At 43.3% G+C, this 18827-nt stretch overlaps 1 protein-coding gene across 1 annotated transcript; it reads right to left on the bottom strand.

The window, feature by feature from the left end:
* Positions 1-3976: 3976 nt before the first annotated feature.
* On the bottom strand, positions 3977-14304 carry LOC117506312 (contactin-associated protein-like 5; the record flags this gene model as incomplete). The annotated part of the gene is made up of 5 exons (XM_034165801.1): positions 3977-4104; positions 9808-9868; positions 11813-12013; positions 12156-12275; positions 14198-14304. Coding segments are annotated over 5 exons (617 nt in total), but the record flags the coding sequence as incomplete, so codon positions are not given.
* Between the last annotated feature and the right edge of the window lie 4523 nt (positions 14305-18827).

The following is an 18827-nucleotide window of genomic DNA, read 5'->3' as shown; positions in this document are numbered from 1 at the left end:
CCGGTTGTCTCTCTGTGTATTTCTCATCCCGGTTGTCTCTCTGTGTATTTCTCGTTGTTGTTGTCTCTGTGTTTTTCTCGTTCCTGTTGTCTCTCTGTGTTTTTCTAATCCCAGTTGTCTCTCTGTGTTTTTCTCGTCCCGGTTGTCCCTCTGTGTATTTCTCATCCCGGTTCTCTCTGTGTATTTCTTTTCCTTGCTGTCTCTTTGTTTTTCTCATGCCGGTTGTCTCTCTGTGTTTTTCTCATCCTTGCTGTCTCTGTGTTTTTCTCATCCCTGTTGTCTCTGTGTATTTCTCATCCTTGCTGTCTCTTTGTTTTTCTCATGCCGGTTGTCTCTCTGTGTATTTCTCATCCTTGCTGTCTCTGTGTTTTTCTCATCCCTGTTGTCTCTCTGTGTTTTTCTCGTCCCTGTTGTCTCTTTGTTTTTCTCATCCCTTGCCTTACAATATAAAGCGCCTTGGGGCAACTGTTTGTTGTGATTTGGTGCTATATAAATCAAATAGAATTGAACTGAATTGATATTGTCTCTGTGTATTTCTCGTCCATGGTGTGTCTCTGTGTTTTTCTCACCGCGGTTGTCTTTCTGTGTATTTCTTGTCCATGTTGTCTCTCTGTGTATTTCTCATCCTGGTTGTCTTTCTGTGTATTTCTTGTCCATGTTGTCTCTCTGTGTATTTCTCATCCTGGTTGTCTTTCTGTGTATTTCTTGTCCATGTTGTCTCTCTGTGTATTTCTCGTCCTTGTTGTCTTTCTGTGTATTTCTCATCCATGTTGTCTTTCTGTGTATTTCTTGTCCTTGTTGTCTCTGTGTATTTCTCGTCCCGGTTGTCTTTCTGTGTATTTCTCGTCCATGTTGTCTTTCTGTGTATTTCTTGTCCTTGTTGTCTCTGTGTATTTCTCATCCCGGTTGTCTCTCTGTGTATTTTCTCATCCATGTTGTCTTTCTGTGTATTTCTTGTCCTTGTTGTCTCTGTGTATTTGTCATCCCGGTTGTCTCTCTGTGTATTTCTCGTCCTTGTTGTCTTTCTGTGTATTTCTCGTCCTTGTTGTCTCTGTGTATTTCTCATCCCGGTTGTCTCTCTGTGTATTTCTCATCCCGGTTGTCTCTCTGTGTATTTCTCGTTGTTGTTGTCTCTGTGTTTTTCTCGTTCCTGTTGTCTCTCTGTGTTTTTCTAGTCCCGGTTGTCTCTCTGTGTATTTCTCATCCCGGTTGTCTCTCTGTGTATTTCTCGTTGTTGTTGTCTCTGTGTTTTTCTCGTTCCTGTTGTCTCTCTGTGTTTTTCTAATCCCAGTTGTCCCTCTGTGTATTTCTCATCCCGGTTCTCTCTGTGTATTTCTTTTCCTTGCTGTCTCTTTGTTTTCTCATGCCGGTTGTCTCTCTGTGTTTTTCTCATCCTTGCTGTCTCTGTGTTTTTCTCATCCCTGTTGTCTCTGTGTATTTCTCATCCCTGTTGTCTCTGTGTTTTTCTCATGCCGGTTGTCTCTCTGTGTATTTCTCATCCTTGCTGTCTCTGTGTTTTTCTCATCCCTGTTGTCTCTCTGTGTTTTTCTCATCCCTGTTGTCTCTTTGTTTTTTCTCATCCCTTGCCTTACAATATAAAGCGCCTTGGGGCAACTGTTTGTTGTGATTTGGTGCTATATAAATCAAATAGAATTGAACTGAATTGATATTGTCTCTGTGTATTTCTCGTCCATGGTTGTGTCTCTGTGTTTTTCTCATCGCGGTTGTCTTTCTGTGTATTTCTTGTCCATGTTGTCTCTCTGTGTATTTCTCATCCTGGTTGTCTTTCTGTGTATTTCTTGTCCATGTTGTCTCTCTGTGTATTTCTCGTCCTGGTTGTCTTTCTGTGTATTTCTCATCCATGTTGTCTTTCTGTGTATTTCTTGTCCCTTGTTGTCTCTGTGTATTTCTCATCCCGGTTGTCTCTCTGTGTATTTCTTGTCCTTGTTGTCTCTGTGTATTTCTCATCCCGGTTGTCTTTCTGTGTATTTCTCGTCCATGTTGTCTTTCTGTGTATTTTCTTGTCCTTGTTGTCTCTGTGTATTTCTCATCCGGGTTGTCTCTCTGTGTATTTCTCATCCATGTTGTCTCTCTGTGTATTTCTTGTCCTGTTTGTCTTTCTGTGTATTTCTTGTCCATGTTGTCTTTCTGTGTATTTCTTGTCCATGTTGTCTTTCTGTGTATTTCTTGTCCTTGTTGTCTCTGTGTATTTGTCATCCCGGTTGTCTCTCTGTGTATTTCTCGTCCTTGTTGTCTTTCTGTGTATTTCTCGTCCTTGTTGTCTCTGTGTATTTCTTGTCCATGTTGTCTTTCTGTGTATTTCTCGTCCTTGTTGTCTTTCTGTGTATTTCTTGTCCTTGTTGTCTCTGTGTATTTCTCATCCCGGTTGTCTCTCTGTGTATTTCTTGTCGTTGTTGTCTCTGTGTATTTCTCATCCCGGTTGTCTCTCTGTGTATTTCTTGTCCTGTTGTCTCTCTGTGTATTTCTTGTCCTGTTTGTCTTTCTGTGTATTTCTTGTCCATGTTGTCTTTCTGTGTATTTCTTGTCCTTGTTGTCTCTGTGTATTTCTCATCCCGGTTGTCTCTCTGTGTATTTCTCGTCCTTGTTGTCTTTCTGTGTATTTCTCATCCTTGTTGTCTCTGTGTATTTCTCATCCCGGTTGTCTCTCTGTGTATTTCTTGTCCATGTTGTCTTTCTGTGTATTTCTCATCCATGTTGTCTTTCTGTGTATTTCTCATCCATGTTGTCTTTCTGTGTATTTCTCATCCATGTTGTCTTTCTGTGTATTTTTTGTCCTTGTTGTCTCTGTGTATTTCTCATCCCGGTTGTCTCTCTGTGTATTTCTCATCCCGGTTGTCTCTCTGTGTATTTCTTGTCCATGTTGTCTTTCTGTGTATTTCTCATCCATGTTGTCTTTCTGTGTATTTCTTGTCCTTGTTGTCTCTGTGTATTTCTCATCCCGGTTGTCTCTCTGTGTATTTCTTGTCCATGTTGTCTTTCTGTGTATTTCTCGTCCTTGTTGTCTTTCTGTGTATTTCTTGTCCTTGTTGTCTCTGTGTATTTCTCATCCCGGTTGTCTCTCTGTGTATTTCTTGTCCATGTTGTCTTTCTGTGTATTTCTCATCCATGTTGTCTTTCTGTGTATTTCTCATCCATGTTGTCTTTCTGTGTATTTCTCATCCCATGTTGTCTTTCTGTGTATTTCTCATCCATGTTGTCTTTCTGTGTATTTCTCATCCCGGTTGTCTCTCTGTGTATTTCTCATCCCGGTTGTCTCTCTGTGTATTTCTTGTCCATGTTGTCTCTCTGTGTATTTCTTGTCCATGTTGTCTTTCTGTGTATTTCTCGTCCTTGTTGTCTTTCTGTGTATTTCTTGTCCTTGTTGTCTCTGTGTATTTCTCATCCCGGTTGTCTCTCTGTGTATTTCTTGTCCTTGTTGTCTCTGTGTATTTCTCATCCCGGTTGTCTTTCTGTGTATTTCTTGTCCATGTTGTCTTTCTGTGTATTTCTCATCCATGTTGTCTCTCTGTGTATTTCTTGTCCTGTTTGTCTCCCTGTGTTTTGGACAACGCCGTTTCCTTATAATTCTGTTCCCGTTGCTGCCTTTTTGTGTACTGAACCCTGCTTGTTCCTTCAGTAAACCTTTTTGGATGAATTCATTTGTGTCCGAGCCATTTTATGTCACAAGTGATTCATTTTCAGTGATTCATCTCCTGAAAATGCTGTTTCGAACTCTTTAATTTAGTGTTTAGAATCAAATCACTTTTTTTTAAAGTAACTGTTTAATTTGCTGCTTCAGGAGTCATTTCCTGAAAGTGTCCCCTCAAAGTCTCAGGTGGGAGAGAATCTGTCTCTCTGGCTACAGCCTTCAAGAGACATGAGCCTTGGTAATCAACGACACGTGGTTCAAATATTCCAGATTACAGACTTTGTTTCATCATAGAATCAGTGAACAGGAGAGGTGGAACAGACTTACTGTCTCCATGACAACGCAGGGGTCCCACCCTGTACGCGGCCTCTGATCCAGGCCTCTGGATGTCGCCCAGAACTACAGACCTGACAGGGAGGTCCTCCTTATGGGTGAGCAGACCGGAGTCTTCAGCCCTTCAAGAACAAACGAAACAAGAGCCAAAAGAAGAGTCAGAGAAAATAAAGACCAAAGATCAAAAATATAAGGCAAAGCTAAAATAACCTCGGTCATAGGAGCAATGTCTTCTTTATCATTTGCAGTTGTTTAATTGATTATTAAGATCCTGTTCAATAAAGCCCCTCTATCAATCAATCATAAACAATATTTATGTTTGAATAGTGTCTACAGGAGAGCATGTGTGTGCGTGTACATGAGCTTTTGACAAGAGCGGACGTTAGCTTTGATTTAGCGGAGGTTAGCGTGCACGCTGATGTTCATGAAATGTTTGTAAATGACTCCAGAGGCGTCATCAAATTACAAAAATAGCATTTTCAGTTTTACAAGTGTTTCTTTTGTCACTAGCTTTTACATAATATATGAGAAACATATTATATTTACACAGAAACAAAGCAGTTTTCGAGAGACCAGCGACTGACATCACAGTGCCGCTCTACTCTGATTGGCTGTCACCCCCGCCACTAAAAAAAAAAGGAACAGACAAACAAAATGTGACCTTTTGAACTCTTAAAATAGGTCAAGTTGAGCCATCTTTGAACTTGTCCAGGGTCTGTGTCTCAAGATGTGTTCCCTGTGAATCTGAAGACTCTGGCAGTAACAGGACTGGACTTATGATGAACACAGACAGACAAACAAACAGACGAACAGACACACGGACAGAGAGACAAACAAACAGGCAGACAGAAGAACAGACAGGCAGACAGAAGAACAGACAGGCAGAAAGCTAGACAGACAGACAGATGGACAGACAGACAGAGAGACAGAGAGTCAGACATACAGACAGACACATGGACAGACAGACAGGCAGGCAGGCAGGCAGAAAGACAAACAGATGGACAGACAGGCAGAAAGATGAACAGACAAGCAGACAGACAGACGGATGGACAGACAGACAGAGAGACAGAGAGTCAGACAGACAGACAGACACATGGACAGACAGACAGACAGGCAGGCAGGCAGAAAGACAAACAGATGGACAGACAGGCAGAAAGATGAACAGACAAGCAGACAGACAGACGGATAGAGAGACAGGAGGATGGATGGACAGACGGATGGACAGAGACACAGACGAATAGCCAGATGGAGAGACAGATGGACGGATGGACGGATGGACAGACAGACGGACAGAGAGACAGACTGATTGGCAGACAGACAGATGGACAGATGCAAAGCCTTTGTAATACCTGATGACCATATCTGATGGTCTTTGGAAAAAAGAAGTGAAGAACAGACAAATGGAACTAAGATGAATTCATTTGTTTGTTGATATTTACTGGGATCACTCTTACCACATTTCATGTAACACTGGTGTAACTGCTGCAGGGTGACAAAATTCAATGAACAATTCTTTCTGAAAAAATAAATAAATAAAAGTCTAAAGCGTCACATCAAATCATTGGTGCAGATATTTAGTTTCATATATTGGTCCAGAATGATTTAAAATCCAACTGATGTAGTTAGATTTTAAATCATTCTGATTTTTTTCTTAAATTTGGAGAAAATAACAGATTTCCTTTAATAGTAGAATGAAATAGCATGTATAGTTTATATAGTATATAGCTATATAAACTATAGGTATTATATATATAGATGGACACAGAATTACAATTTTTGGATGGAAAAATAAAATATGGCCAGGAGAATCCAAGGGGGGGGGGGGGGGAGTTCCCCAACAGGTCAGACACAACGCTTGACGACAGCTTAACCATGATGACAGCCAAAAGATGCGTTTGCGACAGGATCTGCAAAAACGAGTGTGGCCTGAAGATTCATCAGGGCCAAATGAAATGTTTCATGCAGGACAGTGCGACACAGTGCACAGGACCCAGTCCCGGTGAGACGATGGAGGAGCCCAGCTGGGAGACACCACACAGAGCCCAGAACCTCCAAGTGACAAGCTCTCCAGCCCCCAGCAAAGTAGTTCAACAGCCATGCATCAAGTGGCCGGCAGTGAGTCAGCACAAAGTGTGGCACCAATTCGATGTGGACGCAGCCAGAATCATCGAAGCAACAGCAAAAGGAGATGCTGACAGGTGATAATCGGCTCATTTCGCTACTGACGCACCAAAATGACTTAGGCGCAGCAAGACATCAGACATCTGCTGTGTAGCCGCAGTGCTCTGATTGCTTCCTCCGTCTTTTATGATGAAATAATGCTGCATCTCACTTGCAGAAATGAGAGTGATTGGAGCACTTTTGATGTATGAGATGAACTCAAAGATCTAAAACTTTTTCCACATACACAATATCACCATTTCCCTCAAATATTGTTCACAAACCAGTCGAAATCTGTGATAGTGAGCACTTCTCCTTTGCTGAGATAATCCATCCCACCTCACAGGTGTGCCATATCAAGATGCTGATTAGACACCATGATTAGTGCACAGGTGTGCCTTAGACTGCCCACAATAAAAGGCCACTCTGAAAGGTGCAGTTTTATCACACAGCACAATGCCACAGATGTCGCAAGATTTGAGGGAGCGTGCAATTGGCATGCTGACAGCAGGAATGTCAACCAGAACTGTTGCTCGCGTATTGAATGTTCATTTCTCTACCATAAGCCGTCTCCAAAGGCGTTTCAGAGAATTTGGCAGTACATCCAACCAGCAGACCACGTATAACCACACCAGCCCAGGACCTCCACATCCAGCATGTTCACCTCCAAGATCGTCTGAGACCAGCCACTCGGACAGCTGCTGAAACAATCGGTTTGCATAACCAAAGAATTTCTGCACAAACTGTCAGAAACCGTCTCAGGGAAGCTCATCTGCATGCTCGTCGTCCTCATCGGGGTCTCGACCTGACTCCAGTTCGTCGTCGTAACCGACTTGAGTGGGCAAATGATCACATTCGCTGGTGTTTGGCACGTTGGAGAGGTGTTCTCTTCACGGATGATGCGAAGGAGATGTGTTGCACTGCATGAGGCAAATGCTGGTCACACTAGATACTGACTGGTATCCCCCCCCCAATAAAACAAAACTGCACCTTTCAGAGTGGCCTTTTATTGTGGGCAGTCTAAGGCACACCTGTGCACTAATCATGGTGTCTAATCAGCATCTTGATATGGCACACCTGTGAGGTGGGATGGATTATCTCAGCAAAGGAGAAGTGCTCACTATCACAGATTTAGACTGCTTTGTGAACAATATTTGAGAGAAATGGTGATATTGTGTATGTGGAAAAAGTTTTAGATCTTTGAGTTCATCTCATACAAAATGGGAGCAAAACCAAAAGTGTTGCGTTTATATTTTTGTTGAGTATACATTAAAAGGAGTTTTCAATGTTAAATTTAAATGGCCACAAAAATCTGTAATCTGGATCAGATCTAGATAAAAGTTTGTCAGGCGATACATGATACCATCCTACATAACACTCTCAAATATGAAAGAAATATTTTTTGACAGAGTTATGATTTTTTGAATATTCGTTCAATATGAAAGATAGGGATTGTTTTCTTACTTTGACCTTTGACCTATGGCCTTGAAAATGTAATCACTTCTTACCTAGCAGGATATGAATCTTCAGTAAAAATTTCATAAGGATATATAAAAATTGTGGGCACCAGGCTGTTCACACACAAATGAGATGGTGCTGCTGTGGACAGCTGCCTGCCAGAGCTGCTCCTTAAACACTTTTTACTATCTATTTTTTTTCTTTCTCTACTTTCTTTTAGTTAATAGTTTTTAATAATTTACCGGCCAGTGAATATATGCTGCTTCACTCGCTATTTATTGTTTCCCTGGCATGTGGAGCACTTTCCTCCCTTTCTCTACATGAGGGATCAGTTGATGGAGATCTGACGCAGCAGCCCAAACAAGGAAAGACATGATATCCTGAAAGAACTACAGAGGAACTACCGGGGCTGGAGAGGCGGGAGGGAGACGGTGGCAAAGGAAGCGGAGGTATCGGATGTACCTTCCTTCCATTGCGATGGGGAATGTAAGATCATAGGTGAACCAAATGGACGAACTAACATCACTTGTGAGGAGTGACAGTGTGTTTCGTGAGGGCTCAGTGTTGTGCTTCACGGAGACATGGCTGCACGACAACATACCAGACTCTGTGGTGAGTTTACCCAGCTTTCAGTTGGTGCAAGTGGACCGGAGCTGTGCTGACAGTGGCAAGAAGAAAGGCGGAAGTCACCGTCTATGCAAACAGCAAGTTGTGCAGTGCAGGACATGTTGCAGTGAAGGAGTGTGTGTGGAATTGCTGACAGCGAGTCTTCGACCTTATTATCTGCCAAGGGAGTTTTCACATGCTATTGTTCTTATTGTTTACATCCTGCTGGCGGCGGATGTGTCGCGGGCCAGTGATGTCACCACCTCCGCAATGGCGAGGTTACAGAAGCTGCACCCCAGTGCTTTCAATGGCACCTCTGGGGATTTTAACCATGTTACCTTTTCAACATCACTTCCCACGTTCAAGCAGTTTGTAAAACTGCTGTCTGTAAAACTAGAGACAATAAGACTATTTATCAGGCTCGATAGGCAGGATGGGCTGGACACAAATGCACAACGCTGGAACACAGCTTAGTGGAGACAAAACATTTACTTGGTGAACAAGCTGGGGTTGGTACACAGAAAGGCAATCCACACAGAGCAACAGGATCAGAAACATCAAGCGAAAAAGCATGATCAGAGTGCACCGGCAGGAAGTCAAAAAACAGATGAGACAACAAAACAAGGCCAGAGAACAGGAACTGGGCTGGAAGCAAAGGCACAAGGCGCAACGATCTGGTGAAGGACAGAGACAAACTGTGAGGCTTATAAAGCACCCAGGTGATTAACAGCAAACTGAGAACAGGTGTGTGGAGAAACTCCCAGAACCGGGGTGTGGCCAGACAGAGGGAGACACCCACCAAAGAACCAGGAGAGAAAGGCAAGAAACAACAAGACAGAGAAAACCCAAGCAGAAAGATAGAGCAGAGACAGAAACCAAGAACCTGACACTATTGACCTGCTGTATGCTAATGTGAAGGAAGCACACAGTCCCACAGCCCCTCCACTCGGCAAAGAGGACTATAACCTGGTCTACTAAAAACCACTTTACATTCCTGCAGGTCAGCGGGAACCTGTAACCCCCCAGAGTGGTACGGAGGTGGTCACAGGAGTCTGAAGACGGTCTTTGTGGATGTTTAGAGGTGACTGACTGGGCTGTGCTCTGTGATGTTCAGGGGAGGACATCAAAAATGTTACGGACTGCATAACAGATTATATCAACTTCTGTACAGACATCATCATCCAAACCAAGACTGTGTGCCATCACCCCAACAATAAACTGTGGGTGACCAAGGACATCAAGGCGACACTGAAAAGGAAGAAGGCTGCATTCAGGAGTGGAGACAGAGAGGAGCTGAAGAGGGTGCACAAGAACTGAGGAAGAAGATCACAGAGGGGAAGGACATCTACAGGAGGAAGCTGGAGAGCAACCTCCAGCAGAACAACATAATGGAGATGTGGAAGACGATGACAACCATCACTGGTCACAGTAAGAAGGTGGACCAGATGATGGAAGGAGACCTACATGAGCCCAATGAGTTCAATCTGTTCTTCAACAGGTTTGACAACATGAACTCTGCCCAGCCCCCCAGCTCCTCTCAGTGCCCCCTCCCCAGTCCACTCACCTCACACATTCAATCAATTCTACCCCCCCTCACCAACCTGCCCCACCCCCCTCCCTCCACCACTCCCTCATTCTCCCCAACGCCTCCCATCACCATCACTGCGGAGGAGGTGAGAAGAGAATTTAGGGGTGTGCTGTCCAGCTGTGTGGGATTTTCCAGCACATCTTCAACTTGAGCCTGAGCCAGATGGTTGTTTCTGAGTGGTGGAAAACCTCATGTCTGGTCACTGTGCCCAAGAAGAAGAACCCCAACACACTTAATGACCACAAATCTGTGGCCCGAACATCACATGTTATGAGAGGCTCATCCTGAGGCTCCTCCATACAGTCACTGAATCGTCACATACCAACCCAACAGGGGAGTGGAGGATAGTATCATCTTCATGCTGCACAGAGCTTATTCTCACCTGGAGCAGGCAGGCAGCACTGTGAGTCATGTTTTTTGACTTCTCCAGTGTCTTCAACACCATCCGGCCTGACCTGTTTAGCAATAAGCTATGTGACATGAAGGTGGAGGCTCCACTGGTGATCTGGATTACCAACTACCTCACAGGCCGCCCACAGTATGTGAGGCTTCGAGACATTACATCTGACACCATCAGGAGCAGCACAGGGTGACCACAGGGGACGGTCCTGTCTCCCCTCCTGTTCACACTCTACAAGTCAGACTTCAGTTTCTGGTCACAGTCCTGCCACCTGCAGAGGTTTTCGGACAAGTCTGCCATTGTGGGCAGGGACCAGGAGGCTGAGTACAGGTTTGTGGAGTGGTGTGGACTCAACCACCTGCAGCTCAACGTATCTAAGATGAAGGAGCTGGTGGTGGACTTCAGAAGACTGGTTGGAACCCAGTTACCATCAATGGAACAGAGGTGGACTTTATGTACAATACTGTCAAACATCTTGTGCACATGTCTTAAAAAAGTGTTGACTGTTTACTGTCACTGTTTCGGTACTCTGGCAAAATCATTTCTTTTGAGATAAATAAAGTTGATCTTATTCTTAAAACATAATCTCCTCCAACTTCAGATGCAAAAATGAAACAGATTGTTAAATGAATAAATGAGCAAACAAATAACTCAATAAACCTTTAAAAATGCCAATTCAAAAGGGAAAGATGATTTTTAAAGGTGGGAAGTTTGTGACCTTTACTTTTTCTGTTTCTACACTGCACATGTACGCAGAGTTATTTATTCAAAAAACACCATTCTGACACTTTACACTTCTGGAGCTGTTTCCTTGAAAACATGACCTCTCTGGTTGATTTTAGAGACATATTCAGCTTTATGCACTTCAACCTGCTTTCAAATAAAGAAAGGTCACAACAGAAAGGTCAGAAATGAGACGCAGATGCTGCACTTTGAAATGAAATATCGAACAGCAGCAGCAGGACGGGACATTAAATATAGTTACTGCTGCAAACAGTGAAGAAACGATAGAACCGTCACACACCGGAATAAAATACAAGGCTGCACATGATTCTTTAAAATCAATCTGTTCTTCACAGACTCTTTAACAGAAAAAATTAAAGCGAAACATAATTCCTCAGAATTGTGATGAATCTACTTCTACATGGTCATTAATGTGGGAGGTGGTGATGTGTGCAGGCAGAGTGCACGTGCAGTGTGAAGCCAGCTGTGGAAGGTGTGTGTGTCTGCTGCGATCTTTGTGACATCACAGACGTATTCTGCACTGATGCACGATGCTCCATTACAGTATATAAGGTCAGTACCACTCAGTGCGCGCAGCGTCACAGTTGCAGTCGTGTTGTGGGTCCACACAGTCGCCCTGCAGCCCGCACGCACACTGCTGGCTGCCTGGTAGAGTTCCGCCCCAATAAGTCTGAAGCCGGCCGAACCCGGGACCACCGAGCCACCAGCTGGACGGGGAACCCTCTGAAACACACACACACACACACACACACACACACACACACACACACACACACACACACACACACACACACACACACACACACACACACACCTTTATTTATTCATGAATAATTCACTTCGGTCACTTGCACCAAACAGATTAAACTCTGACCTGGAGTGTGAAGGAGGCGGGACTTCTTGCAGTGATAGCAGAGCTCCTGCTCGCAGTGCTCTGATTGGCTGATGACAGCAATTAGCTGCTCTTCTTCTGCAGAGTACTCAAAGTGGGCTGAATGCTGGGTTCCTCCTGGAGACGGTCGGACTCTGGTCAGCTCTGTGTTGTTGTGCAGGATCACCGTCCACGTGTTCTCCTCTGGACGGTCATATGGACACATGACATACATTTACATAACAACTGCACAGAGTATGTCCTGCAGACTCACATCGTCTCATCAAAGAGGTGTGGCATCACACTGTCTAATGATGTCATGATGACAGAAAAGAGGGTGTGGCACCTGTCATGTTGCAGTAGACCAGCTGTGGTCTGATTGGTCCACTGCCATCCACGTCGATATAAAAATGTCCTGACGTGTTCCCGTTGTGTTTGTAGGCCTCACAGGACGGCTCGTACACAGCTGAGGTAAAATAATGAGAACAGCTTCAGCGCTCAGAACATAAATCAACATCAAATATACAAATGAAGAGGATTAGCGTATTACATGTACAACTAACCATGAACAATGTCACAGCGTAAAGATCATGGCATACAGTAAGGATGGATGATATATAACAGCTCAAAAAACACAACTTGTAAATTAAAAAAAGCATCACTTCCTCTTGCAGCAGTCTTCATGACAAGCAGTCAAAGAATGTAACATTTAAAGTACATCCCTTCATAATTATTTAGGAGCAAAACAATACAATACAATACAGATATACAGTGTATGAGTGTGTGTGTGTTTTGAGTAGCTTATGAATGAAGAAAATGAGGCAGAGAGAAAAGGCTGGATGATGTGGTGAGAGTACATCAGGAAGTACAAGAGATTAGTCAGGAAGAAGTGAGGGCTGCTATGAAGAGGATGAAGAGTGGAAAGGCAGTTGGTCCAGATGACATTCTAGCGGAGTCATGGAAATGTCTAAGAGAGATGGCAGTAGAGTTTCTAACCAGATTGTTTAAAAACATCTTGGAAAGTGAGAGGATGCCTGTGGAGTGGAGACAAAGTGTGCTGGTTCCTATTTTCAAGAACAAGGCTGATGTACAGAGCTGCATTAACTACAGAGGCATAAAGTTGATCAGCCACAGCATGAAGTTATGGGAAAGAGTAGTAGAAGCTAGACTTAGAAAACAAGTGAAGATCTGTGAGCCACAATATGGTTTTATGCTGAAAAAGAGCACTACAGATGCAATGTTTGCTCTAAGAATACTGATGGAGAAGTACAGAGAAGGCCAGCAGGAGTTAAATTGTGTGTTTGTGGACTTGGAGAAAGCTTCTGACAGGGTGGCAAGAGAAGAGCTGTGGTAAGTGTATGAGGAAGTCTGACATGGCAGAGAACTATGTGAGGGTAGTGCAGGACATGTATGAGGAGAGTGTGACAGCAGTGAGATGTACAGTAGGAATGACAGACTCATTCAAGGTGGAGGTGGGATTATATCAATGATCAGCTCTGAGTCCTTTCTTGTTCACAATGGTGATGGACAGGTTGACAGATGAGATCAGACAGGAGTCTCCATGGACTATGATGTGTGCCAATGATATTGTGATCTGTAGTGAAAGTAGAGAGCAGGTTGAGTTTAGTCTGGAGAGGTGGAGATATGCTCTGGAGAGCAGGGGAATGAAAGTCAGTAGGAGCAAGACTGAGTACATGTGTGTGAATGAGAGGGAGCCCAGTGGAATAGTGCAGTTACAAGGAGTAGAAGTGGTGAAAGTAGATGAGTTTAAATATTTGGGGTCAACTGTTCAAAGTAATGGAGAGTGTGGTAGAGAGGTGAAGAAGAGAGTGCAGGCAGGGTGGAGTGGGTGGAGAAAGGTGGCAGGAGTGATTTGTGACCGAAGAATATCAGCTAGAGTGAAGGAGAAAGTTTACAAAACAGTAGTGAGACCAGCTATGTTGGATGGCTTAGAGACGGTGGCACTAACAAAAAGACAGGAGGCAGAGCTGAAGATGTTGAGATTCTCTTTGGGGGGGACAGCTCAGATGGGATGGTTTGGACACAAAGTCAGAGAGGTGAGACTGAGATGGTTTGGACATGTGCAGAGGAGGGACCCAGGGTATATAGGGAGAAGGATGTTGAGGATGGAGCAACCAGGCAGGAGGAGAAGAAGGAGGACAAAGAGGAGGTTTATGGATGTACTGAGGGAGGACATGTAGGTGGTTGGAGAGACAGAGGAAGACACAGAGGACAGGGTGAGATGGAAACGATTGATCTGCTGTGGCGCCCCCTAATGGGAGTATCCGAAAGGAGAAGTATCTGAGAGTTTAAGAATGAATTCTGTTTTGAAATGCTCCCACACTCTTTCCTTGTGGTCAAGTGGTGTTTGACTGACAGGTGACTTACGGCTGTGACAAGTCGCTCCGCTGTAGCCGCTGTCAGAACAGTTACAGTGGAAGATGGTCCAGGACTGAGAACATCTGCCACCGTGTTCACAACGACTCGGAGAACACCTGAGAAACAGTGTGTGTGTGTGTGTGTGTGTGTGTGTGTGTGTGTGTGTGTGTGTGTGTGTGTGTGTGTGTGTGTGTACATCAAGAAAGTGAATCAGAAATCATGACTTTGTTCTTTGCAATCAATAGTGAGACACCACATCAGAAAAATCACTTTAGCTGTTTTCAACATAAAACAATTCTACACAGTTTGATGCCAAATAACGTTCACATCAGAAAAAAGCAGCCAACATCAATGTTCATCTGTCAGTGGAGGGAGAGTGGAGGAGATGTGACCGCCCTTGTCGGAGTCCCAAGCTGTGAAAGCTGTGAATGTTGAGCACTTCCTGGCATGGGTGTAGCTGGGTGGCACTGGGCTCTTCTGAAATCTGATTGGACAATCCAGGTGCCACCCGGATGAGGGACATGTCACAGCACCACACGTCTAGTTGAAAAGAGCCATTTTGAAATGGGTGACACATATTGACTGCTAGGTCTCTCCTGTACAGTAGCTGGTGCTGTGTTCCACAAAAAAGTTCTAATCTACCTAATCCACCTAAATCTGGCTCAAAGAAAAATCTCTGAGCCAGATTTAAACCTGAACACGTTGTCTGAACCACAGACTCCTAATGACACCAAAGTTATACCAGTGAGAAAATGGGTGTATTTTATGCCAGAAATGAGGTCCGGGTTGTTAAAAGTGGCATTTCTCCTTTAATTCGGGTTGCATTATATATACGTGTTTCTCCAGTGATTTTAGATTTTAATTTTAATAACATAAGCAGACAGCAGCTAATTCATGCTCTGTTGGTTTATTTGAGATGTAAGATGCTGCCCAAGTGTTTCTTAATTGCCCTAAAAAGTATTGGAACACTTGGTATTTCACACATTTTAATTTGTTGATGCCATTTCAAATACAAAAAAAAAATAAAAAAATAAAAATAATAATAATAATAATAATAATAATAATAATAATAAAAATCTAGTATTATCTTCCTTAAACTCAAACTGATAGCAACTTGGTATCAATTTAATTAAAAATATAAAATACAGCTTCCTGATGGAGAGGTATAGAGGAGGATGTTCTTAAAAAGAAGACCTGAAAGTTCAGCTAATTTAAGCATATTGTGCAGCCCCACTGTCAACTAGCTGAAAAGTTTATATATGACTTTACATTAAAAATAATGCTTAAAGTGGCGGGGGTTAAGAGCGCTGTAAGAGAGTAAATTGAGCGACCTTATGTCAAAAACTGATTTATGGCCCTGTCAGCCAATCAGAATCGACGATGTCACTAAGCCCCGCCCCTAGCCCCGCCCCTTATGACATCACAGCCAATCAGAATCGACTACATCAATATGTCCCGCCCCTAAGCCCCGCCCCTAACCACACCCCTAAGCCCCTCCCCTAACCACACCCCTAAGCCCCTCCCTTAGTCCTGCCTCCAAGCCCCGCCCCTGGCTCCGCCCCTAGCCCCTCCCCTAACCCTGCCCCAAGCTCCACCCCTAACCCCGCCCCTAGCACCTCCCCTAACCACGCCTGCCCCAAGCTCCGCCTCCAAGCCCTACCTCCCCTCCCACCCGGGTCTAATATTTTAATATTATCATTTTATTTCATGAATTAAAGAACGATTAAAAAATACCTAGATCTTTTTTAATGTATTAAAGAATTAAGTAATTCTGAAATAATTAAACATAAATCAGTGTCTAATATTTAATACCACTTTAATATTTTTTAATTCTTAAATTAAAGCGCGTCCTTTTATGGTTTTTAATGCCTCAATTAAAGAAGGATTAAAAAATACCCGTATCTTTTGCACAATTATGGGAGGTTTTCTTCAATTTAGTGATTAAACACGAATATTTTAATACCCCTTTAATATTTTTTAATTTTTAAATTAATGCGTCTCCTTTTCTGTTTTTTAATTCTTAAATTAAAGAAGGGTTAAAAATAACCGTCTCTCGGCTGTAAGTCTTTGCAGCAAGACGGTCAAATACCCAGGCATAGAGCTGCTCATGGAAACATGACCCCACGGCTGTAATACCTGTTGCAGATGCTAACTGTGTGCGTGTGTGTGTGTGTGTGTGTGTGTGTGTGTATGTGTGTGACCTGCGCAGCGGGAGTGTCACGCCGGATGGTCTTTTATAACATAGTAGAGAAGCTTGAATCTTTGGTTGAAGCTTGAATGTTTTATTACATCCGATTTCCTGATGACGGGGTCGTTCGCTGGGCTTGTTTGAAGACGGAAAAACAAAGTTTCTTCTCAGTCACAGTACATGCAGTTTCTTTTAAGATATTACCCCAAAGTGGAGAGGCCCACGGGATGAACTCAGTGGTGAAGACGATGGAATATATCTAAGATGATTTTAAAATAACAAAGTATGATCTAATGAAGTATTAATGTGTTAAAAGTAATATCTAAGAATGATTCAAACATAACAAGTATGATTAAATGAACTATTAATGTAATAACAGAAAGAGTTGATTAGAAAATGTATGTTACAAATAAGTGAAATGAATGATTAAAGTGTTGTTTTTCATAAAGGGTGCAGCTACAGAGAAAAGAGGAACTGAAAGAAGTTGTTTTTGTGCAGAGGCAGAGACAAAAAAGGAAGTTAATGATGTTGCAAGCGAGGCCAGAAGGGCTGAGGAGAAAAGCAACTGTTCAGAACATTACGATGTAATAAGATATGAGATGAATAATAATGAATGAAAATGTTGTATATGATCATATGAATTGTTTTTATGTGAAAAAGAGTTGAAATGAAATGATTGAATATGATTAAAAGTGATTGATGAAACATGATTTAGGAAGCATGAGTTCTCGGAAAAGATGTGTTAAACAGAAAAACAGGAAACCTGCGCAATAGATTTACTGACAATCGGGACATCAGTTATCGTCAGTCAGGAAATGTTCTCCAGATGGCTTCCAGTAAAAGAAGGGGGTAAGGGAGGAGGTTTGGACTCATCATCATCCCCATGGTAACCAAGATCACCTCATCAACAACAAGAGTTTTCGTATAAAAACTGTACAACAACAGGAAACGGGGTTATTCTTCCAGGGAGAGGTGCTGTTGTCACTTCTCCGCTGCTACGAGGAGATCACAAGACTTGACCATCTTGTGAGCTGCAATTGGAATCGAGGAGCGAGAGGATTGGAGACATAAGAGATTATTTGAGAGAGTTTTCAACTCCCACTCAGGCCGTCCAGTCATGGAGAAGCAGAGCATTGGAGAATAATCACTGGCTTTAAGTCTGAGTGGGGAAGTTTCAACGTTTTCTCTCTCATGGAACATCACATCTTTCCAGAATGGATTAGATCAACTTTTGGTTGATTGAAGAAGGAATAAACTCTTATGTGGATTATTTCCTGAAGGATTACAACATCACAAGGATCGTGGTCAGCTAACAACTAAAAGCTGATGAAGAGGAGACCAAGTTCATCGAACTGGGGATTTTAACATCAAAAAACCTCCTTCCCTCACTCCTAGAAAATTTGTTGAGAAGTTAATCCAGTCCAGTCAGAGTAAGATCAAATAGCATTATTGAATCAAAAACAAAAATCTCTGCCAATCATTATTCTGATTATATTTGAATTACTGTTGTGAAATTATCATCATATAACCGATTTTGATTATGTTGTCAGCACTTGCAAAACCTGCAATAAATTTCCAAGCATGCAGTTAAAGTGTTAAGGCTCGGACATTGGATTTGTTGATTCTTCTTAAGGTGTAAAAGTTAAAGTTTTTTGGGTGTATAACATCAAAAAGTGCTCTAAAAGGTTAGTCTGGTTTTTAACGAAATTAACGCATCCTGGGGACTCGCTGTACGAGTCACTAAAATTAAAATCTAGCAACATTCCAAGAGCCCTGATCCATAAGAGGAGAGCTGCCATTAATGGGCGTGGCCAGCTCGTATCCTGGTTCCAGAAGGAGGCTATTCGACCGGGGTGCGAGATCAGCGTCAGCGTGGTGGACGTCCGGATGGAGGCGGTGAGCGGCTAGACGAATCTCTTTGCCACCAGCTTAAACAGCCTTTGTGCAGCCCCGCCGGGTAATACCCGCGGAGACACGAAGGTCGGACCCCAGAGACGGAGAGCTGGTCTTATATGAAGCGGGATCTGACACGTGGCGCCCGAACAGGGACCTGATGAAGTGTAGTCGGGTCCGAGGAAGAATCCTGGCCAAAGGAGAGTCTTTTGCCATTGGATAGGTGGAAAGCCCCTGAGTAGATCGCCAAGGGAGACGGTGTTGTGGAGAGTGTCGGCTGATGGCCTGTATAGGTCCAGTAACGGCTTGAAACACATCTGTTTTCCAGAGAGGTGAAAATTTGGAGGCGACCACCAGAAGGACGACGTAAAGACAACAGGAGTAAGCATCCCAGGGAGCTGGGATCAAGGACGAGAAGTAGACGTGTCACTACTGGATCGTCTAAACTGGGACGAGAAGCAGACGGAGATAGCCTGCTGGATCGTCACGAAACGACGAGGAAGGGAAGCAGACGAGGGAGCCTGCTGGATCGGATCGTCAAAAAGAGAGCAGGTATGA

This window comes from Thalassophryne amazonica, unplaced genomic scaffold, assembly GCF_902500255.1.
Source record: "Thalassophryne amazonica unplaced genomic scaffold, fThaAma1.1, whole genome shotgun sequence".
Taxonomy (NCBI): Eukaryota; Metazoa; Chordata; class Actinopteri; order Batrachoidiformes; family Batrachoididae; genus Thalassophryne; species Thalassophryne amazonica.
The sequence above is the reverse complement of the archived record's forward strand: the minus strand, read 5'-3'. Positions and strand labels throughout refer to the sequence as shown.